The sequence below is a fragment of the Rhinoraja longicauda genome, chromosome 8 (assembly GCF_053455715.1).
Source record: "Rhinoraja longicauda isolate Sanriku21f chromosome 8, sRhiLon1.1, whole genome shotgun sequence".
NCBI classification, from domain to species: Eukaryota; Metazoa; Chordata; class Chondrichthyes; order Rajiformes; family Arhynchobatidae; genus Rhinoraja; species Rhinoraja longicauda.
Window position 1 is genome coordinate 66,928,690 of NC_135960.1, and position 27,367 is coordinate 66,956,056.

At 45.5% G+C, this 27,367-nt stretch overlaps 2 protein-coding genes across 3 annotated transcripts in view; one reads left to right on the forward strand and one right to left on the reverse strand.

Moving 5' to 3' along the window:
- snx4 (sorting nexin 4) overlaps nucleotides 1-8,556 on the reverse strand; it is a 36,591-nt gene extending 28,035 nt beyond the window's left edge. The window contains exons 1-2 of the mRNA XM_078404160.1: nucleotides 8,368-8,556; nucleotides 1,250-1,374 (exon numbers count right to left, since the gene is read on the reverse strand). Of these exons, the coding sequence (XP_078260286.1) occupies nucleotides 1,250-1,374; nucleotides 8,368-8,541 (299 nt within the window). The 5' untranslated portion in view covers nucleotides 8,542-8,556. The remainder of the gene's footprint in view (nucleotides 1-1,249; nucleotides 1,375-8,367) is intronic.
- Nucleotides 8,557-9,228: 672 nt separating this feature from the next.
- The window catches only part of tgfbr2l (transforming growth factor beta receptor-like), a 72,128-nt gene continuing 53,989 nt past the window's right edge, over nucleotides 9,229-27,367 (forward strand). Inside the window, exons 1-2 of one of the 2 annotated variants that reach the window (XM_078404578.1) lie at nucleotides 9,229-10,734; nucleotides 20,903-21,007. In XM_078404578.1, coding sequence (XP_078260704.1) covers nucleotides 10,704-10,734; nucleotides 20,903-21,007 — 136 coding nt within the window. In that variant the 5' untranslated portion in view covers nucleotides 9,229-10,703. Of the gene's footprint in view, nucleotides 10,735-20,902; nucleotides 21,008-22,441; nucleotides 22,748-27,367 lie in introns of those variants that run through there. The other variant, XM_078404579.1, reaches the window with a different exon arrangement.

The window sequence follows — 27,367 nt, forward strand, 5'->3', positions numbered from 1 at the left end:
TAAGTTGCATCATTAGACTTTTAATACGAAGGAAAGACAAAATGCTGGAGTAACTCAGTAGGTCAGGTCAAATCCTGGAGACCATAGATAGGGGGCCATTCCTGGTTGGGACCCTTCTTCATGTTCTCCAGGGAGCAGCCTGGCCCGCCGAGTTACTCCAGCATTCTGTGTCTTTCCTTGGTGAAGCAGCATCGCCAATTCCTTGTTTCTACATTTTGACTGGGCTTTCTATGCTACCCAGTCTACTGAAGACAATAAGTAAATTGCATCAAATAGAAAGTCAGATGAAATAGTCAAGTGTAAAGTGACCATTGAAATACTCGAAATGTGATCAAATGCTAAGTCAGTGATATTACCAGGATCACAACATTCTACATGTGCACTGTATTTAATCAAACAGCAAAGTCATAATAAATCTTATTAGCAGCAACAGTAGAATCAAGTGATTTAATTGCACAAACATCTCATTGCTCTATGACATTATACAATAATTTTCTATAATAATTATACTAAACCATTTTAATAGCATTCCACGATAGCCATAACAGCATATCAAAACAAATGCAGAATGCAGTGCATTGCTGATATGTCTGCATCTTAGAAGACAATTTAGTTGGAGATGTGAAGAGTAAAAGATCGCAAACAGTCCAATGCAGATTGTTAAGGCAGCTGGTGACTTGCTCAAAGTCCCATCTACGCCTCATTCTAAATGTAGCTGAGAAGACTTCAATAGACAATAGACAATAGGTGCAGGAGTAGGCCATTTTAATAAGTTACTGGACTTTTGGCAAATGCAATTTTCACACAAAATATGAAGATTAATTAACTGCCTAATTTACAGTTCACCACAGTTCAATGTTATAAAATCAATTAACTTAAAAAACAAAGTCAATGCATCTTAATTAACTCCCAATACAAAAAAATCACGGCTAACCATCACATTTGCTGCAAGTTCTGTAAATTAACTTGTCAGCCTTGACGCTGGCCTGCCAACAAGTATCATCAGCTTCTCACCAAGGGAAAATTGTTGGATATCACACAGTCCAAGAAGAACAGTAATATTTATATAGAACAGATCATGTTTGGCTCTGCAAAGTCATGCCTATCAGAGCTGTGCAGTGATATGACCATGTTAGTCAGTGGAACTAACTAAATTGTGTGCCTGGCTACAACACAAAAATGACATCACAATGATATCAAACACTAAACCACAAGTCAGATTTAAACTTTGATCGTAAAATGCAGATACCTTGTTTCAATGAGGTACACAGTATAAATCTCCTGCATGTTCATTGCATTCTTTCCAGTTCGTTTTTCTGCTTCTGACACGCTGATCTCCAGTTTCTTCAATAAGCAGCTTTTGCCTTCCATTATCTATTACATAAAAATGCAAAGAGTGAAAATGGCCATTTTAAGTGGCAGATATTCAAACAGCAACAATACAATGCTCAGCAAGAGTTTATCTCGGACTAATTCTGTGAGAAAGGTACAGCCCATGAGGTAAAGGATAATGTTGAATTGAAAACAAGGGTATACAAAACAGCAAGGGTTATTGGGAGACCAGTGCACTGGGAATTTTATAGGATTCAACAGAATACAAAAAAAACTCAAGAAAATGAATTTTGAGAGAAAAGTTGCATGCAGTATAGATATCAGCCATGATCGCATTGAATGGCGGTGCTGGCTCGAAGGGCTGAATGGCCTACTCCTGCACCTATTGTCTATTGTCTATTGTCAAACAATAGAAGTTTATATAGAAGTTAGAAGTTTATAGTTTCATTAAGAGGCTGGTGGATATATGGAAGGAGCTGCCAGATAGGACTTGTTGAGACCAGTACTATCACAACATTTAAAAGGTACTTAGACAGGTACATGGATAGGAAATGTTGAGAGGAATATGGGCCAAACACAGGCAGCTGGGACTAGCATAGATTGGTTGGCATAGGCATAGTTCAGCCAAAGGGTCTGTTTCCACGCTGTATGACTATATGGATATAAATAGGAAGAGACAGCTAAGGTAAATGTGCGGTGTCTTGAGAACAACGTTGGTGAATGGCGGTGCTGGCTCGAAGGGCCGAATGGCCTCCTCCTGCACCTATTGTCTATTGTCTATAATAGCAAACATGTTCCCAATGTTGGGGGAAGTCCAGAACAAGGGGCCACAATTTAAGAATAAGGGGTAGGCCATTTAGAACGGAGATGAGGAAAAACTTTTTCAGTCAGAGAGTTGTGAATCTGTGGAATTCTCTGCCTCAGAAGGCAGTGGAGGCCAATTCTCTGAATGCATTCAAGAGAGAGCTAGATAGAACTCTTAAGGATAGCGGAGTCAGGGGGTATGGGGAGAAGGCAGGAACGGGGTACTGATTGAGAATGATCAGCCATGATCACATTGAATGGCGGCGCTGGCTCGAAGGGCCGAATGGCCTCCTTCTGCACCTATTGTCTATTGTCTATAATAGCAAACAAAGGAATGGCAGATATGTTGAAAAAATGTTTGCATCAATCTTTACCGTTGTTGACATTGAGAGCCCCATGATAACATGCAGGCTAATTTCATATAAAATGGGAGAAGTTACAAAAATCGCAATTTCAAAGGATAAAGTTATTAAGCCAAAAATGGATAAGTCACCAGGACCAAATGGACTGAAAAGGTTTTAAAGTGGCTAATGAGATAGTGGACCTTTCAGATAATGTGTTTCATAATAGCCATGGAGTCATATAGCATGGAAACAAACCCTTTGGTCCAACTTGGCCTTGCCGATCAAAATGTCCCATTTACGCTAGTCTGACCTGCCCATATCTGGCCCATCTCCTTCTAATCCTTTCCCATCCATGTACCTGTCCAAATGCCTTCCAAACGTTGTTATAGTATGTCTCCACTACCTCCTCCCAGCTTGTTCCATACATCAATCCACTGTGTGTGGAAAAGGTTGCCCCTCAATAGACAATAGGTGCAGGAGGAGGCCATTCAGCCCTTCGAGCCAGCAGCCCCATTCAATGTGATCATGGCTGATCATTCTCAATCAGTACCCCGTTTCTGCCTTCTCCCCATACCCCCTGACTCCGCTATCCTTAAGAGCTCTATCCAGCTCTCTCTTGAATGCATTCAGAGAATTGGCCTCCACTGCCTTCTGAGGCAGAGAATTCCACAGATTCACAACTCTCTGACTGAAAAGGTTTTTCCTCATCTCAGTTCTAAATGGCCTACCCCTTATTCTTAAACTGTGGCCCCTTGTTCTGGACTCCCCCAACATTGGGAACATGTTTCCTGCCTCTAACGTGTCCAACCCCTTAATAATCTTATATGTTTCGATAAGATCTCCTCTCATCCTTCTAAATTCCAGTGTATACAAGCCTATTCGCTCCAGTCTTTCAACATATGACAGTCCCGCCATTACGGGAATTAATCTAGTAAACCTACGCTGCACTTTGGAAGTAAGAATAGAAAGGCAGATTATTATCTGAATGGTGTCAAGTTAGGAAGAGGGGATGTTCAACGAGATCTGGGTGTCCTAGTGCATCAGTCACTGAAAGGAAGCATGCAGGTACAGCAGGCGGTGAAGAAAGCCAATGGAATGTTGGCCTTCGTAACAAGAGGGGTTGAGTATAGGAGCAAAGAGGTCCTTCTACAGTTGTACCGGGCACTGGTGAGACCGCACCTGGAGTACTGTGTGCAGTTTTGGTCTCCAAATTTGAGGAAGGATATTCTTGCTATTGAGGGCGTGCAGCGTAGGTTCACTAGGTTCATTCCCGGAATGGCGGGACTGTCGTATGTTGAAAGGCTGGAGCAATTAGGCTTGTATACACTGGAATATAGAAGGATGAGGGGGGATCTTATTGAAACATATAAGATAATTAGGGGATTGGACACATTAGAGGCAGGAAACATGTTCCCAATGTTGGGGGAGTCCAGAACAAGGGGCCACAGTTTAAGAATAAGGGGTAGGCCATTTAGAACTGAGATGAGGAAGAACTTTTTCAGTCAGAGAGTGGTGAAGGTGTGGAATTCTCTGCCTCCGAAGGCAGTGGAGGCCAGTTCGTTGGATGCTTTCAAGAGAGAGCTGGATAGAGCTCTTAAGGATAGCGGAGTGAGGGGGTATGGGGAGAAGGCAGGAACGGGGTACTGATTGAGAGTGATCAGCCATGATCGCATTGAATGGCGGTGCTGGCTCGAAGGGCTGAATGGCCTACTCCTGCATCTATTGTCTATTGTCTATAATAGCAAGGTTTCTATGACATCTTTCCTCTTTCACAAACCCATGTCCTCTGGTTCTTGAGTCCTGTACTCTGGGTAATAAACCTTTGAATTGGCCCTATCTATCCACGTCATGATCTCATCATGCCTCTGTAGATTACCCAGCAGCCTCCTGCACTCCAAGGAATAAAGTCCTAGCCTGCCCAACTCTCCTTATAGCTCGGGCCCTTAATTCCTGGCAACATCCTTTTAAATCTTCTCTGCATTCTTTCCAATTTAACAACATCTTTCCTTGAGCAGGATGACCAAAACTGAACACAATACTCCAAATGCGGCTTCACCAACATCCTGTACAATTGTAACATAACATCTCAACTTCTATACTCAATACACTGACTAATGAAGGCCAATGTACGGAAACCCATCTAGACCACCCTACCTACCTGTGACGCCACATTCAGGGAACTATCTATCTGCACTCCTCGATCCCTCTGTTCTCCTACACTCCCCAGGCCCTGCCATTCACTATGATGCTCGTGCTCTAGTTTGACTTCCCAAAAAGCAACAGCACTATAATCTGCATTAAATTCCATTATCCAACTGCCCAACCGATCAAAATTCTGCTGTTATATTTGATAACCATCTTCGCTAGCTATAATTCTACCTAATTTAGCGTCATCAGCAAACTAACTAATCATGCCTTTTGCGATCTCATCCAAATCATTGACATAAACCACAAACAACAATGGGCCCAGCACTGATCCCTAAGGCACATCACTTGTCACAGGCCTCCAGTCCAAAAAACAACTTGAAAAACACCATTCCATCATAACTCCAGGAGGGTATCAGAAAACTGGGAATCGCAGTGTTATTCCCTTTCTCAAAAAAGGAGAAAGGCAGAAGATGAGGGAACTACAGGCTAGTTAGTTTAATAGCTAATACTGTTAAGATGCTAGAGTCAAAAATGAAAGAGGAAATGGCGCATCATTTAGGAAAGCTTAAAAATAATTAAACATAGTTTAATGATAGAGTTAAGAGAGGGGTACATGTAGATGTAGTGCGTTTAATTTCTAAAAGACATTTGACAAGGTGCACAAATTAAAATCTTCAATCAGAGGAAGTGCATTGGAATGGATTAAAAACTGGTTATCTCAGAAAATAGAATTGGAATATCTTGTTAAGACTGGAAGTAAGCAACTAGTGGAGTAATGTCGATATCACTATTTAAAAGACATTTGGACAAGTAAATGGATGGGAAAGGTTTGAAGGGATATGGGCCCCAATGCAGGCAAACTGGACTAGCATAGATGGGGCATCTTGGTTGGCAAGGGCAAGTTGTGCCGAAGGGTGCTCTATGACCGTCATTTTTTGACCTGCAATTGTTCACAACTTACATTACTGTTCTGGAGGAAGGAACACAATGCAAGATTGCCAGATTTGCTGATTATACCAAACAGGATACAAATAGATTGAGTGAGTGGACACAAAATGGTGAAGTTGAGTTTAACATGGGGAACTGAGATCATGTCCCGCAGTCAAAAGGCATATTATATAAATGAAGAGACTGCAGGCGAGTGCATGAGATCTTGGTATTTGACTTCACGGACCTGGCAGACTGGTCCAACAAGTAGCAAAGGCAGAAGAATGAAAGGATCCTGCTTTGTAGTTTTTAAATGCTTTCATATCCACAGCCCTATAGTTACTTCTGGCAACTTTATAAGTTTCTGTCTTTGACTTTAATTACTAATGAGTCATAGATGAAACTATTTTTGTAGGTTTGTCCCTATTTTGTCCCTTAAAAATGATTTTGATTTTACAATTTATGCATTGTTTCTGAAGTGTGAACCATTACCTACACATGTCAGACCTTTCAATGTCCTTTCCCAATAAAACAACCAATTTGGAACTAATCAATTTCAAACTCAGTGCAAAATTCTAACTTATTGTAACCACTTTACTCAAAGGCCCCTTGATGACATTATCTTTACCCAGAACAAGATCCAAAACAGTCTTCTCACCAGTTGGTTCCTCACCATATTAATCCAGAACACACTGCTCCAGGTGAGACAGAGGTTCTCCTGCACTTCCAGGTGAGACAGAGGTTCACCTGCACTTCCAGGTGAGACAGAGGTTCACCTGCACTTCCAGGTGAGACAGAGGTTCACCTGCACCTCCGCCAACCTCATCTACTGCATCCGCTGCTCTAGATGTCAACTTCTTTACATCGGCGAAACCATACGCAGGCTCGGCGATCGTTTCGCTCAACACCTTCGCTCAGTCTGCCTTAACCAACCTGATCTCCCAGTGGCTGAGCACTTCAACTCCCCCTCCCACTCTGACCTTTCTGGCATGGGCCTCCTCCAGTGCCATAGTGAGGCCCACCGGAAATTGGAGCAACAGCACCTCATATTTCACTTGGGCAGCTTACAGCCCAGCAGTATGAACATTGACTTCTCCAACTTTAGATAGTTCCTCTGTCCCTCTCTTCCCCTTTCCAGTTCTCTCTCTATCTTCCTGTCTCCACCTATATCCTTCCTATGTCCCGCCCCCCTGACATCAGTCTGAAGAAGGGTCTCGACCCAAAACGTCGCCCATTCCTTCCCTCCTGAGATGCTGCCTGAGATGCTGCCTGACCTGCTGAGTTACTCCAGCATTTTGTGAATAAATACCTTCGATTTGTACCAGCATCTGCAGTTACTTTCTTACACTTCACCAATGTGTCTGTCACCTCGTTAGTGCTAATTTGATTTGCACAGTACACATGTAGATTTGTCCCCTCTGATTACTGCATTATCCATCTTGTACAATTCCAATTTACTGATTTGCCCCACCCAACACAACAACTACTATTTGATTGCCCATAAATAACTCCTGTCAAGGTTTTCTAAACTTTATTTCTTAGCTTTCCCAAATTGATTTTAATCCACAAATCAAGAACCATTGAAATAGATCAGGTAAATGCAGTCTTTTGCCCAGAGAAGAGGAAATCAAAAACCAGCGGACATAGGTTTAAGGTGGGGATTTAACAGAAACCCGAGGGGTGACTTTTTTTAATTACAGAGAGGGCAGTGGGTATATGGAACAAGCTGCCAGAAGAGGTAGTTGAGGCAGGTACTATCATAACATTTAAGTGACATTGGTACAGGTAGGTAGGACATGGATAAGATAGGTTTAGAGAAGGATAAGGGACAAACAGGACTAGTTTACATGGGACATGTTTGGCATGGGGAAGTTGGGCCAAAGGGTCGAGTTCCATGCTGTATGACTACATATATGAACATTTTACACAGATCTACCCCATCTTGCCCAATTGTCAAATACCATTGATCATTCAGCTCCCAGCCTTTGTGCCACATTTCCACAATGGCACTGGGATCATTCCCATTTACTTCCATTAAGTAGCCTTCAATACAATACAAATCTACACCACAAGTTAAGCACAAGCTTGTTGTTCTAATAACTACCCAAATAACTAAAATAAATATCACACTTCTGAATCAATCGATTTCAGGGTTGAACCAAGCTGTCCCAATCCCCCCCAACTCCAGCAACACAGCAGGCAGGTGGGGATGAACAAGACAGTACATTAGAGTCAGGGCAGGGCTGACAACAGAGGGACCAGGGATGGATGAACAGGACAGTGCATTGGGGTCAGGGTGGGGGATGAACAGGACGGTGCATTGGGGTCAGGGTGGGGGATGAACAGGACAGTGCATTGGGGTCAGGGTGGGGGATGAACAGGACGGTGCATTGGGGTCAGGGTGGGGGATGAACAGGATGGTGCATTGGGGTCAGAGTCATGGCCGAGAGCAGAGGGGCCGTGGCCGCAGCACATCTGCCCCCGCCCCGCCCCGCCTCACACGCCAGGTGTGCCCGGAACAGGCTGCAGGTGAAGCGGTGACAAGCCGGGCCCGGCTCCAGGCTCCAGACCCCCCACCCCGGCCCGGCCCGGCGCCTCTACCCGGGGCACCGCGGACACCAGGCCCCGGCCTCCCTCCCCAGCAACCGAGACCCCCGACTGGTGGCCGGGGTGCTGCCGCCACCAGACCAGGTCCGGCCCGGCCCGGCCCGGCCCGGCCCCGCTGGCTGCGATGCCCGTGAGCCGGAGCTGGGGCCGACCCACCGCCCGCCCGCCCGCCCGCCACCAGGCCCCGGCCCGGCCCTACCCCTACCGTGCTGCGGCTGCCCAGCGCGTCGCTGTGGTCCTGGTCGGGCTGGGCCCGGGCCCGGACCCCCGGCTCGTCCTCTTCACCCCCCGACTCTCCCTCACTCTCCCCCGGCCCCGGCCCCGGCCCCTCCACCACCGGCTCCTCCCGCCACCGCTGCCCGGCCTCGTCCGCCATCATCCCCGCACTGCGCCAGCACCGCCCCGCTGACACAGTCACAGACACCCCGCCCACCTCCCGGCGACAACCGGCGGCACCCTCCCTCACCCGGCGGCACCCTCCCTGTCACCCAGCGGCACCCTCCCTGTCACCCAGCACCCACCCACAGGCACCCAGTGGTACCCTGACACCCAGCTACAACCGGCACCCTCCCTGTCACCCAGCGGCACCCTCCCTGTCACCCAGCGGCTCCCTCCCTGACACCCAGCACCCACCCTGTCACCCAGCACCCTGTCACCCAGCACCCTGTCACCCAGCACCCTGTCACCCAGCACCCTGTCACCCAGCACCCTGTCACCCAGCACCCTGTCACCCAGCACCCTGTCACCCAGCACCCTGTCACCCAGCACCCTGTCACCCAGCGGCACCCTGTCACCCAGCACCCTGTCACCCAGCACCCTGTCACCCAGCACCCTGTCACCCAGCACCCTGTCACCCAGCACCCTGTCACCCAGCACCCTGTCACCCAGCACCCTGTCACCCAGCACCCTGTCACCCAGCACCCTGTCACCCAGCACCCTGTCACCCAGCGGCACCCTGTCACCCAGCGGCACCCTGTCACCCAGCTACAACTGGCACCCTGTCACCCAGCTACAACTGGCACCCTCCCTGTCACCCAGCGGCACCCTGTCACCGAGCTACAACCGGCACCCGGCACCCACCCACTGGCACCCAGCACCCACTGGCACCCAGCAACAACTGTCACCCAGCACCCTGTCACCCACTGTCACCAGCACCCTGTCACCCACTGTCACCCAGCACCCACCGGCACCCAGCACCCACCCACAGCAACCAGCACCCACTGTCACCCAGCAACAACTGGCACCCAGCACACTGCCACTCACTGTCACCCAGCACCCACCCACTGTCTCCCTGTCAACCACCCACCCTCACTCTGTCATCTAGCACCCACCCACTATCATCCTGTCACCAGCACCCTGTCACCCAGCACCCTGTCACCCACTGTCACACAGCACCCACTGTCACCCAGCACCCACTGGCACCCAGCACCCACTGTTACCCAGCACCCACTGTCTCCCAGCAACAACTGTCACCCGGCACCCACCCACAGCACCCTGTCACCCACAGTCACCCTGTCACCCAGTCACCCACCCAGAACCCACCCACCGTGATCCTGTCACCCACCCACTGTCATGCAGCACCCACCCACTGTCTCCCTGTCACCCACCCACTGTCACCCAGCACCCACCAACTGTCACACTGCACCCACCCACTGTCTCCTTGTCACCCAGCACCCACCCACAGACATACTGTCACCCACCCACAGACAATCTGTCACCCACCCACCCTCACCCTGTCATCTAGCACCCAGCATCCACCCAGAGTCACCCTGTCACTCAGTCTTGTCACCCTATCCCCACCGTGTCACGCACAGTCAAGCATTCACCGTCACCCTGTCCTTACCCTGGCACCCACTCTGTCACGCTGCACCTGCCCTGTCATCCGTACCATGTCTTACGTCATTGTGTACAGTGAAAAGCCTTGTTTTGTATGCTATCCAATCATAGAGTCATATTGAGTCATAGAGTTTCACAATGTGGAAACAGGACCTTCGGCCCAACTTGCCCACACCGACCAACATGTCCCACCTTTCTGCATTTGGCCCATATCCTTCTAAATCTGTCCTATCCATGTACCTGTCTAAATGTTTCTTAAACATTGTGATTGGACCTGCCTCAATGACCTCCTCTGGCAGATCGTTCCATACACCCATTGTGTGAAAAAGTTACTCCTCAGATTCCAATGAAGTCTTTCCCCCTTCACCTTAAACCTATGTCCTCTGGTTCTCGATTGCCCTAGTCTGGGCAAGAGACTCTGTGCGTCTACCCGATTCAGATCAGACAATACTGTACATAAATGCAGTCAAGTTAAACTCAAGTACAATAGGCAGAGTGAAGGAGAAGATACAGAGTGCAGGATATAGTTCTCAGCATTGTAGTGCATCAGTTCCATAGACAAAATTTAATGTCCACAATGGCTAAAGGTGAATCGCACAGTACTCTAGATTATGAAAGAACCGTTCAGAAGCCTGATAACAGAGGGGAAGAAGCTGTTCCTGAGTCTGGTGGTGCGCACTTTCAAGCTATTGTACCTTCTGCCTGATGGGAGCAAGAAGAAGAAGGAATGACCAAGGTGGGATAAATCTTTGATTATGTTGGCTGCTTTTCTGAGGTATCGCTACAAGTCTACATTTCGTCAAAGGAATGACCGAGTTGCAACTATATTTGATTATGTTGGCTGCTTTTCACAATACCTCAGAAAAGCAGCCAACATAAGTCAATGGAGGGAAGCCTGATCTGTGTGATGACTGGGCCACATCGACAACTCTGCAATTTCCTGCGGTCTTGGACAGAGCTGTTCTCAAACCAAGCTGAGGGGTAACCTGACAGTATGCTTTCTACAGTGCATCTGTAGAGGTTTGTCAGTCACTGGAAACATGCTAAATTTCCTCAATCTCTGGAAGTGGTGGTGACGGTGTGCTTTCTTGATAGTGTCATCAATGTGGTTGGTCCATATATGAAATGCTAATGCAAACTCCTGTGCGTGCTGGAAATCTGTAATAGAAACCTTTCTCCTGCCCAAGCAGATCTTTGGGGTCAGAGATTAATTGTTTTCACTATATTCTGCAGATTTTGAACGGTCTTTTCAGAGTGGATATGGAGGGACCACTGATTAAATATAAGTTATACATTTAAGAAAAAGTTGAAGGGGGATTTTTTCTCTCAGAGGGTTATGGTCTTTTGGAACTCTCGCCTACATTTTTAAGACAGAGGCAGGTGTGGACTCGGTGGGCCGAAGGGCCTGTTTCCATGTTTTATCTCTAAACTAAACTAAGATGTAATGCACATCGGGAAGTCCAAAGAAAGATCATGAAAGCTCCACTAGTCCTTACCTTAGACATGTTCAGCCACCAGATTTTGACTAGAGAACATATATAATTACATTTAACTGCTAGCAATATTTTATTCTACAAGAATGATGTGTCAAGAGTGTTTAATCGTCACGTTTACCGATAGTGGAGCAATTACATTCTTAATTGGTACAGTTTATCAGACTGTAAACACAGATGAATACATTCTAATCACTGGACAATGCATTTCATCCACATTGATGTAAAATGTGGAGTATTTCAGCAGCACAAAATGCTGGAGTATCTCAGCAGATCAAGCAGCATCTCTGGAGAGAAGGAATGGGTGACGTTTCAGGTCATTCATTTCATCACCAATTCCTTCCCTCCAGAGATGCTGCCTGTCCTGCTGAGTTACTCCAGCATTTTGTATCTATCTTCAATGTAAACCAGCATCTGCAGCTCCTTCCTATACACTTGATATAAAATGGACATCATTACACAATGTAATTTATCTGTAATTGTACATATTTAATACTTTAATGTGATATGATCCCCCCTTCATTGAAATTCATTAAATATTAATTTTGTGACTTGACGTGAAATCTTCAGTCACTATAAAATAGATTATTGAATGATTTAAGTCCTGCAAACTAATTGATAGGGAGCTGAAGAGTCAAAGACACAACACATGTATACGGAAGACGGATCTTTGAAAGAAAATTCACCAATTCTCTGTCATTATTTGATACCTGAAATATAACCATTTCTGGCAATTCCACATTTAATTCCCATCCATTCATGCACTTGAGTCGAAGATGATGTGTTGACTCCTTGGACTGTTGCAGTCCTAGCATCCCTCCCCCACCCAAGTCGCACCAGCTTTTTGTTCGCACTCAGCAAACAGCTAACAATGGCCTGTTTCTCTTTATCATTGTTACCTTTTTGCATATCTTTCATTCATTTGTTCTATATCTCTCGACATCATCGTCCATATCTCTCATTTCCCTTTCCCGTGACTTTCAGTCTGAAGAAGGGTCTCGACTCGAAACGTCACCCATTCCTTGTCTCCAGAGATGCTGCCTGCCCTGCTGAATTACTCCAGCATTTTGTGTCTATTTTCGGTTTAAACCATTATCTGCAGTTCCTTCCTACACATGATATTTTCACAGTTTGATTATGGAGGAAATTCCAGGATCTCGCTGCAGCGGATAGCAGTGGTATATTTCCAAGTCTGCATAATGCATGAGGTGCATGTTCAGCTGAAGCCTTTGTTGAGGGTCCACAGTGCACTTTGTAGATGATGCCTGATGCAGGCAAAGTTGACTGGTGACTAAGGAAATGATTTGTCCACTTTTAGTTTTTTTGTTAGATGCAAAATGCTGGAGGATCTCAGCTGGTCAGATAGCATCTCTGGAGAAAAGGAATAGGTGACATTTTGGATCGAGACTTCTTAGTTTCTTTGATTTCCCTAGTGATTTCTTTTAATCTTTTTAGGGCGGCACGGTGGCGCAGCGGTAGAGTTGCTGCCTTACAGCGAATGCAGCGCCGTAGACTCAGGTTCTACCCTGACTACAGGTGCTGTACTGTACGGAGTTTGTACGTTCTCCCCGTGACCTGCGTGGGTTTTCTCCGAGATCTTCGGTTTCCTCCCACACTCCAAAGACGTATAGGTTTGTAGGTTAATTGGCTGGGCAAATGTAAAAATTGTCCCTAGTGGGTGTAGGATAGTGTTAATGTGCGGGGATCGCTGGGCGGCGCGGACTCGGTGGGCCGAAGGGCCTGTTTCTGCTCTGTATCTCTAAAATCTAAAATCAAAAAATCAAATTGACCTTTCTTGGTCTGAGTACAATTGGCAATACCCCATGTCATAATCACTGAGGCAGCAGCAATATCAAGTATTACCAATCCACCAGGACTCTCCAAACCCCAGCTCACAATATGGTTTCAAGGAATAAGATCCCACCACCAGCTCCCTCAACAATACCACCAGGAACAACAAATGGATTTAAGCCCAGGCCAAATTCCTGACTGAAGCACAGACATTGAGTTTGTGAGTCTCTGTGGTGCCTCACCAGCTTTGATGATCATTTAGCTAGTGTGGTCCTAAACAGGAGCAAAACAACCATGGTGATGGGACTATCTGGTGCAAATCAAGCACATCTCTGCTGTCAAACAGCCAATCACAACTTTACATCCTCTCCACAAGAGAAATTTAGTGGGCATATCTTTGAGATAAATTCCCTCTCAGAAAAAGTCCAAACAATGACTGCCAAACTTCAAACTCAATTTATAAATGCTGTGCCATTTTAAAAGAAAATGGGGATTTTAATTAGCCTCTTGGCCCCATAGCAGAAGCGTCCACGTCGCGGGGCTGGAAACTGCAAGTGTCCTGAGCTAATCCTGCTACCACCATCATCTATTGTACGTGATGGCTCCCACTGATTGTCGCCGGAAGCTTGCACCCTTTTCACGACGGACGAAGACAGTGATGTATATTGAGGGCGTGCAGCGTAGGTTTACTAGGTTAATTCCCGGAATGGCGGGACTATCATATGTTGAAAGACTGGAGCGACTAGGCTTGTATACACTGGAATTTAGAAGGATGAGAGGAGATCTTATCGAAACGTATAAGATTATTAAGGGGTTGGACACGTTAGAGGCAGGAAACATGTTCCCAATGTTGGGGGAGTCCAGAACAAGGGGCCACAGTTTAAGAATAAGGGGTAGGCCATTTAGAACTGAGATGAGGAAGAACTTTTTCAGTCAGAGAGTTGTGAATCTGTGGAATTCTCTGCCTCAGAAGGCAGTGGAGGCCAATTCTCTGAATGCATTCAAAAGAGAGCTAGATAGAGATCTTAAGGATAGCGGAGTCAGGGGGTATGGGGAGAAGGCAGAAACGGGGTACTGATTGAGAATGATCAGCCATGATCACATTGAATGGCAGTGCTGGCTCGAAGGGCCGAATGGCCTCCTCCTGCACCTATTGTCTATTGTAACATTTGAAACATGGATGATGGACACGAAAGAAGAAGAATTAGCCTCTTGGTTCTCCAGAATTTCCTCTATATTGTCTGTGAATTTTACTGTAAAGACAGTTTTAAAATCTTTGTTTTGAACTTCAACCTTGTTTCCATCGTGAGCTGTAATATTCCGTGCATCTGCCTCAAAGGAATCCACAACTGTTGTTGCCCGTCGCTTTTTACATTTTTGTGGAAACTCTTAAAAATCTTTTATTAACTTTCCTGTTGATTTACTCCTTTTTTCCATCTTCTCGCTCTTGTTTCTACTTTCTTTTTCGTGTGATTCATCAGCCAATTTTAAAAGCTAAAGCCACAATGGACCAATTTGAACACACAATCCGGACTCACACATCAGTACGATGCTAGCAAACCGCCTGAGTATCATCGTGGCAACTTCCACATGCCCGGCTTGGCCGATTGAGTAAATGTGGAAATTCCTGGGAAACTATTTGAAGAAGAGAATACTTCTTGATGGCCAATATTTATTCATCGACCACCATTCATTGTAGGTATTTATTCACAAAATGCTGGAATAACTCAGCAGGTCAGGCAGCATCTCGGGAGAGAAGGAATGGGTGACGTTTCGGGTCGAGACCCTGGTCTCGCCCCTAAACGTCACCCATTCCTTCTCTCCCGAGATGCTGCCTGACCTGCTGAGTTACTCCAGCATTTTGTGAATAAATACCTTCGATTTGTACCAGCATCTGCAGTTATTTTCTTATACCATTCATTGTACAATTTGAGTAGCACTTGAGCAGTTTATTTGGCTATGCAGTGTGCAAATCATCTCCAGGTTTCCCCTACATTGCAACAATGATTAAACTTCAAACGCTGGCTGTAGGCTGCTTTGGGGCGTCATATTACCAAAGGTTCATTATATTCTTCAGCTGCTGAGAGAGGTTTCCCCGTGACTGCAACCAACCATGTGCATCTCTCTCTGGGGGAGATGCATCTCTGCCCAGCCAAGCAGGAGCCGGCTAAAGTGAAAGCAGTTCCGTTTTGTTTAAATCTGCACTGTGTGCTGTCAGTCCCAGGGTGGGAGCTGCAATGTAAATATGCACTCAATCTATCGTATTCATGTTGGAATGGCAAACCATAAAAAGGTACCACGGACCAACTGAGCTAGCGTAAATACTGCTGCGTTTCAAAATTAAGCAACGACAAGTATTATTCATCAATACTGATACTGCATTTTTATAAAGCCCTATTTTATTTGCCAGTTGCCATTTTGGACCTAGGAATAAAATAGATATTACCTTGCAGAGCAAGTTATGATATGTTTCTAAGGCATCATGCACCACAGTGTTCATGTACCACAGTGTTCATATGCTAAGGCATTCATATACCAGGTTACTCATATACCAAGGTATTCATATACCAAGGAATTCATGTACCAAGGTGTTCATGTACCGTTATTAAGCATTTCAAAGTTTATGAATGATGTTTATGCAGGAGAGGCTTGGAGCGATATTAGTCAAACATGAGCAAATGGGGCCAGCTTAAATGAGGCATCTCGGTCGACGTGGACGATTTGGACCAAAGGGCGAGTTTCTGTGCTGTATGGCTCTACGACACATTTCACTAATATTAATATGTGCATGGACAATCTGTAAGGAATCTTGTCAACTCTATTTGAGCTCTTCCTGCCTCACGTATATCATAATGGACTTGAATTTGGTTAAGAATTTACATGGGACACTGGCAGTGAGAGTGAGACGATAAGGAATAAGCAGCCACTTGACGTCTCCAAATCCCTGAGGACCTCAGGTTACTACACAACTGACTGGTTGACTGACTGACTGGTTGGATGAGTCTGAGAGGCTCAGGATTAATAATCTGCTGGAGGAACTCAGTGGATCAAACAGCATCTGTGGAGGGGAGTTTGGGGGGGGGGGAATGGTCTCGATGCAGGGTTTTCACCCAAAACATTGGTCATTCAATCCCCCACAGATGCTACTTGACCTTGACCTGCTGGGTTCCTGCAGCATATCATTTGTTGCTCCCATATCCAACACATGCAGCAGCACGTCTCAGGATTAATCATGTCAAGTGCACTGGTCAGAGATGATCACTTGAGCATCGTGGAAGGGGAAAAAAAAGAGAGCCCTTAGAAAAAAAACTGTTGCACAAGATCCAGCATCTGTCAAAGTAGAAGATGGTAAAATGAACACTCCAGTCCCAGATTTGATTATCATTCTCAGTCAATATATGACAAGGCAAAAAAGCTCTTCAGTTCAAACATCGAATGAAGGGAGATGTTTTTCAAGACAAATACTGTAATTTAATTGAAAACTGAAGGTGAGAAGGTTGTGAGTAAATTCCCAAGGAAATCCTGTCAGTAGAAACAGGGTCACATACATCTGCAACATTGGGGAAATGTGTTTATGTCCCACAGAATTGTCAATGCCCTGGTTGATAAAGTCATTGATACTTGAAAAATCATTACCAGCCAGCACCATCAGAGATTGCAGAACGTTGTAAATGTGGAATCTGAAATCAGAGATCAGAAGAGATGATTAATGATTGAATCATCTCTAATTCATGGCATTCTTCACTCACTCACCACAAGAAATGTTCGAGTCTTGACAAGCAGATGAGGATATCCATTCCAGGTTATTGAACAAGTTAGAGCTAACATTCAAACATACTTGCACCATTGCTGTATCTATCAACATAGTTTCTTAAAAAAGCAAAAGAATTTTGGGTCGCACAGATTTTCGTGTAAATGCAGTAATTGGAGCAATGTCAGGAGCAAAGATGGAAGCCTGATGTTCAATCAGGGCACATGAGGATGAGAGGCATAAAAATCAGGACCAGTGGAAAAGCTGATGACCATGGTCATTCAGAGTCGTACAGAACAGAAACTGGCCCTTCGGCCCCACTTACCCAAGCCGACTAAGATGGCACAACTTAGCTCGTCTCATCTACCTGTAGATATGCACAAAAAGCTGGAGTTTCTGTGTTTGTTCCATATCCCTCTAAACCTTTCTTATCCATGTACCTGTCCTAATGTCTTTTAAATGCGCCAGCCTCAACCACTTAGTCATGGGAATTGATCAGCACGTGTTTCAGTTAAGGGCAACAGGACAAAGCAAAGGCATATGGCATTTGCATGCAAACTAAACAGAACATGACAACCAAAATATTGGCAGTAAAGCCCAATGACATGTGGGTTGGTAAGTTAATTGCCCCTGGTGTGTGGATGAGTGGTCGAATCTGGGACGAGGTGGTGGGAATGTAGGGAAAATAAAAAGTGTGGGATTCAAGTTGGATCAGTGGAAATGGGTGATTGGTGGGTGCCACTAACTTGGTGGGCCACATGGTATGTTTCTGGGCTGCATCTCTCCGTTGCTCTCGAGACATGGAAGGGCAAAAATATAATACAATAGGAATTTACTAACATTGAGAGGATAAACAAAATGAGGAGCATTTTTAAATTCCACTGTCTTAATGAGGATGAGAAAGCTAATGATCAGCCTCAATGTGTTCATGTACCAAGGTATTCATGTACCAATATGTTCATGTACCAAGGTGTTCATGTATCACAGTGTTCACGTGCTTAGGAATTCATTAACCAGGTTATTCATATACCAAGGTATTTATGTACCAATGTATTCATGTACCACTGACAATAGACAATAGCCATTAGGTGCAGGAGTGGGCCATTCGGCCCTTCGGGCCAGCACCGCCATTCACCGTGATCATGGCTGATCATCCACAATCAGTATCCCGTTCCTTCCTTCCCCCCATTCCCTTGACTCCGCTATCATCAAAAGCTCTACCCAACTCTTGAAAGCATCCAGGGAATTGGCTTCCACTGCCTTCTGAGTAGAGAATTCCACAAATTCACAACTCTCTGAGTGAAAAAGTTTTTCCTCATCTCCGTTCTAAATGGCCTACCCCTTATTCTTAAACTGTGGCCCCTGGTTCGGATCTCCTCCAACATCGGGAACATGTTTCCCGCCTCTAGCGTGTCCAATCCCATAATAATATTATATGTTTCAATAAGATCCCCTCTCATCCTTCTAAATTCCAGAGTATACAAGCCCAGTCGCTCCAGTCTTTCAACATACGACAGTCTCGCCATTCCAGGAACTAACCTTGTGAACTTACATTGCACTTCATCAATAGTAAGAAAGTCCTTCCTCAAATTTGGAGACCAAAATTGCACACAGTACTCCAGGTGTGGTCTCACTAGGGCCCTGTACAACTGCACAAGGACCTCTTTGCTCCTATATTCAACTCCTCTTGTTATGAAGGCCAACATTCCATTAGCTTTCTTCACTGCCTGCTGTACCTGCATGCTTCCTTTCAGTGACTGATGAACTAGGACACCCAGATCTCGTTGTCCTTCCCGTTTCCTAACTTGACACCATTCAGGTAATAATCTGCCTTCCTGTTCTTTCCACCAAAGTGGATAACCTCACATTTATCCACATTCAAACTGGATGACCTCATATTTATTCACAATGTGTTCATGTACCAAGGTATTAATGTACCAAGGTGTTCATGTACCATTATTCACGTACCAAGCAATTTATATACCAAGCTATTCATGCACCACAGTATTAATATACCAAGGTATTCATGTAACAAGGTGTTCATGTACCAAGGTGTTCATATACTAAGGTATTCATATACCAGGTTATTCGAATACCAAGGTGTTCATATACCAAGGTGTTCCTATACTAAGGTATGCATGTACCAATGTATTCATATACCAAGCGACCATAAGCTGTAGAATCACCATTATTTGAGTTGACTGGGTCAGGTTGTCCAGGGTTCCAGCAAAGTTTATGATAGAGGAGAACCGTCAGAATCTTGAGGGTGATCAGTGATCTTTGTCGAGATCTTGGTCTGGTTACCCGGTATTACAGTCAATAATTTATTGATTAAAAAAAATTATTATATATTATCTGTGTGTATTGTTAATGTTAATGTGTTAAACTGCTGACTATGGGAACTTCTTTCTTCTGCCGTCGTTGGTTCATATGCCAATTAAACCCTCTGGGTCTGGGCTTGACTGTCAGGGTGAGAGCCTTCAGCATCTGATGTTTGGTTTGAGAGGGGGGGAGGGCATTGGTTTGAGAGGAGGGGGGGGGAATACAGTCTTCTCATACTCTGTCTATCAGTCTGTACAATGCCATGAATTTGATCAGAGCAGAATAACTGTCCAGAAAATGGCAAGAAGCTAACTAATTTAGAATGTAACTCTGTTTTTCTCGAGATTCTCTGTGACCTGTTGTGTTTTTATCATCTAGCATTCCGGATTTCTCAAATGTTTTGGACCAACATGATAGCACAGCAGCTGGTTCTCTTTAGACTTTCTTATTATGCTGCATTATCACATGATTGAACAGAGCAAAACTTGTAAACTATCATGTGTGGGAAGGAACTGCAGATGCTGGTTTAAACCGAAGATAGGCATAAAAAGCTGGAGTAACTCAGCGGGTCACACAGCATCTCTGGAGAAAAGATTTGGGTCAATAGACAATATACAATAGGTGCAGGAGTAGGCCATTCAGCCCTTCGAGCCAGCACCGCCATTCAATGTGATCATGGCTGATCATTCACAATCAGTACCCCGTTCCTGCCTTCTCCCCATATCCCCTGATCTTTAAGAGCTCTATCTAGCTCTCTCTTGAAAGCATCCAGAGAATTGGCCTCCACTGCCTTCTGAGGCAGAGAATTCCACAGATTTACAACTCACTGACTGAAAAGGTTTTTCCTCATCTCCGTTCTAAATGGCCTACCCCTTATTCTTAAACCGTGGCCCCTGGTTCTGGACTCCCCTAACATTGGGAACATGTTTCCTGCCTCTAATGTGTCCAATCCCTTAATAATCTTATATGTTTCAATAAGATCCCTCCTCATCCTTCTAAATTCCAGTGTATACAAGCCTAGTCGCTCCAGTCTTTCAACATACGACAGACCCGCCATTCCGGGAATTAACCTGGTGATCCTACGCTGCACGCCCTCAATAGCAAGAATATCCTTCCTCAAATTTGGAGACCATAACTGCACACAGTACTCCAGGTGTGGTCTCACTAGGGCCCTGTACAACTGCAGAAGGACCTCTTTGCTCCTATACTCAACTCTTCTTGTCATAAAGGCCAACATGCCATTAGCTTTCTTCACTGCCTGCTGTACCTGCATGATAACTTTAAGTGACTGATGAAAAAGGACACTCAGGTCTCTTTGTACTTCCCCATTGTACCCGAAACGTCACCCATTCCTTCTCTCCCGAGATGCTGCCTGACCTGCTGAGTTACGCCAGCATTTTGTGAATAAATATCTTCGGTGCATGTGAGAATAAACTGAACTAATTAAAACTAACCGACACCCATTCCTTCTCTCCTGAGATGCTGCTTGACCTGCTGAGTTACTCCAGCATTTTGAGAATAAATACCTTCAATATTTATTCTTTCAGTGAATTTGGAGGGATTTCTGGCAACGATGTATTTTTCCAATACCATGCTGATGAGCTCTGAGGGTCCCAACACACTGGAGTGCAGAAATTACTACAGCCTGGCAGGTGATGCATTTCTGTCATCTGATAGATCATATCCACTTTATTGAAAATTAATGTGATGTTTGCTTGAATTTTAGGACTAATGACCACATCATTCTGAATCGCGGTTTGATATAAATGTATTTCAATTGTATTGTTTTGAAAACCTGATCTCCAATTTTCCAACGTAAAGAAATGTATGAAGTGTGACATTATGATATTAGCGTAAAGCATAATTCTTTGGCATTCTTTCAACAGAGGAACAAAAGCAGGCGTTTCAATTTCCTCGGAACATACATAATATACACACACAGGAACAATATAATACAATACAATACAATATATCTTTATTCTCATTGTACAGGGGTACAACGAGATTGGGAATGCGCCTCCCATACGATGCGATAATTTAATTAGCTAGTCAGTATTAATTTAAACAACCCAATGAAACAAATTGTAACAGTTTTAAAACAGAATAAAGTGCAAGTAGATCTGTGCCGGTTCACTGTGCGATGTGACCATCCGGCTCAGCAGGACCGGTTCATAACAGCTATGGCCCTGGGGATGAAGCTGTTCCTGAGTCTGGAGGTGCGGGCGTAGAAGGCCTTGTATCGTCTGCCCGATGGTAGAAGTTCGAACAGACTGTTGCAGGGGTGTGAAGAGTCTTTGTGGATGCTGGTGGCTTTTCTGAGGCATCGTGTGTTGTAGATGCCCTCCAAGTCTGGAAGCTGTGTTCCGATGGTCCTCTGAACTCTATGGACTTATCGCTGAAGAGCTTTCCTCTCTGCCTCCGTGCAGCTGAGGTACCACACAGGGATGCCATGTGTTAGGATGCTCTCTATGGTGCAGCGGTAGAAGGCCGTCAGCAGCTGTTGGGGTAGACCAGACTTCTTCAGTGTTCTTAGGTAGAACAGTCGTTGCTGTGCCTTCTTGACCAGCGCAGCAGTGTTATTGGACCATGTTAGGTCCTCCGAAATGTGAGTGCCCAGCAACTTGAAGCTGGACACTCTCTCCACACTGTCCCCGTTGATAAAGATCGGGGCGTATTCCCCGTTGTGTGACCTATGGAAGTTGATGATCAGCTCCTTGTAGTTACACAGATTTAAAATATTGCTGATAGTTCTAAATGTTAAATGTTAACATTTAGCATTTATATTGCTAAACGTTATATTGCTAAATGTTATCCGGAGTTCTGGTGGGAATCATACAGTATATATTTTTTCCACAACTCCTGCCTGACTCGCCGAGTTACTTCAGCAATTTGTGTCTGTCTTTCGTATATTTTTGATGTTTTCTCTCCATGGATCTCGGTGAAACGTTTTGCAGATGCCAGAAGCCGTGGTGCGTGTGTGTGTCGCTCACGCCCTGGGTCAGACGGCTCCCAGAAACAGACGGGAGAGCTTTTTAGTTTCACCCGCTGCAGAGTTTGTACAAGAATAAATAATGCGAATACTGATTTGTCGCTGCTGGTTGAGCGGGGATGTGGTTTGTTGACGTTTGAAGCCTTCCTCTGGGCGGCCCCATCCTCCGTGCAGTTGTACTTTAAAGGCAAGCTCCCAACAACAGCTGGCGCCAGATGCAGGAGCCGCTACCCCAGCCACCACCATGAGCCCCCTTTTACGCCCAGCTTGCCCGGAGAAAGTAAGTAGGTGACGGCGGTAGAGGACAGGACAGGACGGTCCCGCCCGCCGCAGCTCGGCGCCGGGAGGAGAATGGGGCGCCTCGGGGAATCAACTCCAACCTCTATCCTCATCCTGGCCTCCGGTGAGTGAAGCTGAAGGGTCTTTTAACGGGCTTGGGGTCGTAAATCACAGCGGCTTTGCCGGCCACCAGCCCTGGCTACAGGTAGCCGAGCGGTTCAGCAAATGGCCCCAGTCTACACCAGAGTGCGGGGCTTACAGAAAGCAGGCACAGTGCTGGAGTAACTAACTCAGCGGGTAGTCCTTGCTTTCCTTCTCCATCCCTCCCAAATCTCCGTTCTCCGACCAGTCTGACTGCCCTCCTCTTTACGTGCATCCTTGCCACTTTCCCCTCGCTAACAATCATCTATCTATCCCACATTTGCCTTGACCCCCACTCCCTTTGATATCTCGTTTTCACGCCTTACCCATCCATATAAGAAAATAACTGCAGATGCTGGTACAAGTCGAAGGTATTTATTCACAAAATGCTGGAGTAACTCAGCAGGTCAGGCAGCATCTCGGGAGAGAAGGAATGGGTGACGTTTCGGGTCGAGACCCTTCTTCAGAGATACCCATCCATATCTCTGTGTCTCCTTCTCCCCGGACTCTCAGTCTGAAGAAGGGTCTCGACCGAAACGCCACCCATCCCTTCTCTCCAGAGACGCCGCCTGTCCCGCTGAGTTACTCCGGCTTTTTGTGTCTATCTTTTTGCGTAAACCAGCATCTGTGGAGAACATGATGGGTGACGTTTCGGATCGGGACCCTTCTTCAGACTGATTGGGGGAGGGGGTGGGGGGGATGACACGCTCCCGAGTTGGTATCCAGTTCTGATCTGGACCAGAGTCCGTGTAAGAAAATAACTGCAGACGCTGGTACAAATCGAAGGTGTCTATTCACAAAATGCTGGAGTAACTCAGCGGGTCAGGCAGCATCTCGGGAGAGAAGGAATGGGTGATGTTTCGGGTCGAGACCCTTGAGACCAGAGTCCAGATCATCCACGCAAAGCCAGTGGCGCAGAGACCGGCAATTATAGATGTCGTTCTTTCAACACGCTGTATTTTACTCTATTCTGAACAATCTGCAATATTTGGGATGTTAAGGCGTTTAGCGGGAGGGGTTGTTTAATGAGCTGTGTGCCATCTTTGCAATACATTTGCTTTTTTTTTGCATTGTTTTTACTTTCTGGAAACAGTTTTTGTTTTCTTTGTATTTTGGATTAATCCCAATAAAGTTGATCTTGTATGTACAAATTTTTAAAATTAAATTATAGCTGCTCCAGATATCAGAGAGTCATACAGCGTGGAAACAGGCCGTTCAGCCCAACCTGCCGACACCGGCCAACATGTCCCAGCTGCACTAGTCCAACCTGCCCGCGTTTGACCCATATCGCTCCAAAAGTTGATTTCCTCAATTTCAGATTAATACGAGCGACCCCCCCCCCCCCTCCCCCGTGCTCTGCGCTCATGTTAATCATTCCCGTTGGGGCATGCGAACCCAGTCAACCAGAGACCTTGGGATGAAGCGTAGACTTCCAAACACTGCGCTCACCAATCCTAACCAAAACCCAATATAGTCACAAAAAGCTGGAGTAACTCAGCGGGACAGGCAGCATCTCTGGAGAGAAGGAATGGGTGACGTTTCGGGTCGAGACCCTTCTTCAGACTATTCCTGAAACGTCACCCATCCCTTCTCTCCAGAGATGCTGCCTGACCCGCTGAGTTACTCCAGCTTTTTGTGTCTTATCTTCGAATCTGCAGTTCCTTCGTACACTAACCACCCGCCTTCATTGGTCATGCAAACTACGTTCAAATGCCAATGATTCGTTTGCAATGAAATGCAAGAGATCTTTTGAAAAGTTGATTGACCAATGTTAGGATGGACAGACTCTTCAGATTCCGAGGCCGTTTCCTGCTCGCAGTGAATATCCATCATCAGACAATGCTACCCGTTCGCGTCGGAGAGCTCGACTAACCGATACGATAGCTCAGAGAACAGCTATCGTTTGTAAATAAAGAAAATGTCTGGTTGGGTTTTGGTTGATGGTGTCTTTGCATTTGGCCGAGCGGTTGGCAACGTCTGGCGGCGTGGACTCAGCGCTGCAGAAACTAGGAACTGTAGATGCTGGTTTATACCAAAGGTAGAAGGCAAAGTGCTGGAGTAACCCAGCGGGTCAGGCGGCATCTCTGGAGAAGGACCTCGACCCGAAACGTCACCCGCCCTGGTTCTGGTTCTGGTTCTGCTTGATTACTGCGCAAACAACTCAGAAGTGTTATCTCGCCCTTTGTCCCCGGAGTCCCTCCAGAACTTTGGCCCGCTGAGTCACTCCAGCACTTTGTGTCTATCTTTGGCACCAGTGCTTTGAGTCCTACTGGCTGGTTTCGAAGTCGAAACAAGAAATTGCGCGTTCAACCTTCATCCTTTCTCCCTCCGACCCTTCCCCGTTCTCTCTCCCAAAGTATCAACTAGTCCTCATATTTATCACGCGGCTAAATCTGTTCATTCACCTCGTGCTCATTGGGCGGAAAAACGCCTCTGGTTTTAGTCTCAGCGTCAACAATTCATTCTATACGGAGAAGTGAACTCGTGATTATCCCAAAATTACAGCCCGGTTTCAATCGCGCTTTGTGTCGTACAACTAACAGCGCTTGTTTTAGTTATTACCTGAGCTGTTGACATACGATATTATATCAGTATTTATTTACTAAAGAACGGTATAATATGAAGAAATATTCAAGGTTGCTACGCTGCAAACAGGCAGCAATGGTTTTTTGAGGATTTAACTAGGAAAATGGACAAGGGAGAGCCAGTGGATGTAGTGTACCTGAAAGCTTTGATAAGGTCCCACATAGGAGATTAGTGGGCAAAATTAGAGCACATGGTATTGGGGGTAGGGTACTGACATGGATAGAAAATTGGTTGGCAGACAGAAAGCAAAGAGTAGGGATTAACGGGTCCCTTTCAGAATGGCAGGCAGTGACTAGTGGGGTATCGCAAGGCTCGGTGCTGGGACCGCAGCTATTTACAATATACATTAACGACTTAAATAAAGGGATTAAAATGGTGTTTGAGTTACACCCCCCTTTTCCGGGAGTTTGGTTCCGTTCAGATCTTTACCTCTCACTATTTCCTTCAGCTTCCACATCAAAGCATCAAAAGTGAATTTCAGCTTTGAATGTGTTCAATAATTCATCCTCCACAGCTGTGACAAACAGAATTTCAAAGATTCATGCCATTCTGAGGAAACAATTCCTCCTCCTGTCCTCAATGGGCATCTTATTCCTCTGTCCTCAACTGGCATCTTATTCCAGAATCTCTCATGATGGGAAGGAAGGGTTTAGAGGGCATGTGTATGAAGGAACTGCAGATGCTAGTTTAAACCAAAATGCTGGAGTAACTCAGCGAGACTGGCAGCATCTCTGGAGAGAAGGAATGGGTGACCTTTTGGGTTGAGTGGTCTGAAGAAGGGTCACGACCCAAAACGTCACCCATTCCTTCTCTCCATAGATGCTGTCTGTCCTGCTGAGTTACTGCAGCATTTTGTGTCTATCTAGAGTTTAGAAGGCCATGGGCCAAATGCAGACAAATGAGACCAGCCCAGTATGCCAACTTGGCCAGCAAGGGCCTGTGTGCATGCTGTGTGGCTGGATGATGCTGACAATGGTCTGAGGATCAAGGTAGAGAACTGTGGAAATAATGCACACCTCCAGATTTAGGGACAATTTCTTTCCAACCTTTATCAGGCAACTGAATCATCCGAACACAACCAGAGAGCAGTGCTGAACTACTATCTACCTCTTTGGTGTCCCTTGGACTATCCGTGATCGGACTGTGCTGGCTTTACCTTGCACTAAACGTTATTCCCTTATCATGTATCTGTACACTGTAAGTGGCTCGATTGTAATCCTGTATTATTTTTTCTGCTGGTAGACACAAAATGCTGGTGTAACTCAGCGGGTCAGGCAGCATCTCTTGGGAGAAGGAATGGGTGACGTTTCGGGTCGAGACCCTTCTTCAGTCTTTCTGCTGACTGGTTAGCATGCGACCAAAGCTTTTCACTGTACCTCTGTGCACGTGACAATAAACTAAAGTGAACTGAACTAATAAACTAAACTAAAATATAGCTAAAGTGGACCGAGAAAATAGAATAAAGGGTAAGATAGCATATCAATAGTAGGAGATATCTGAGGAGATATTTCTATCATGTGTACTTTCTCGGAACCTTGTACCTTTCAATAAGATCACCTCTCATTCTCCTAAACTCCAAAGATTATAGGCACAAACCGCTCAATCCTCCTGCATAAATCAATCCTTAATCCCAGGAATCGACCCGGTGAATGAAAAGCCAAAACCAACTACAGAGGCTGGAAACTGAAATAAGGGCAGACAATGCTGGAAGCAGTCAACAGCACCTGTGGAACGAGGATCAGTTATCATTTCAGATCCTTCACCCTTTGTCAGAATTGATAGGTTTGGTTGTCAATGGTCAATAGTCAATCGTCAATTCTATTTGTCACATACACATAAATGTGCAGTGAAATGAAAGATTACCCACAGTCCAACAATAAGACCAATAAAAATAAGCAATAACACACACAATCATAAACCAACACCAAACAAAAAGAAACATCCATCACAGTGAGTCTCCTCCAGTCACCTCCTCACTGTGATGGAAGGCAAGAATGTCTTTTCTCTTCCCCTGCCG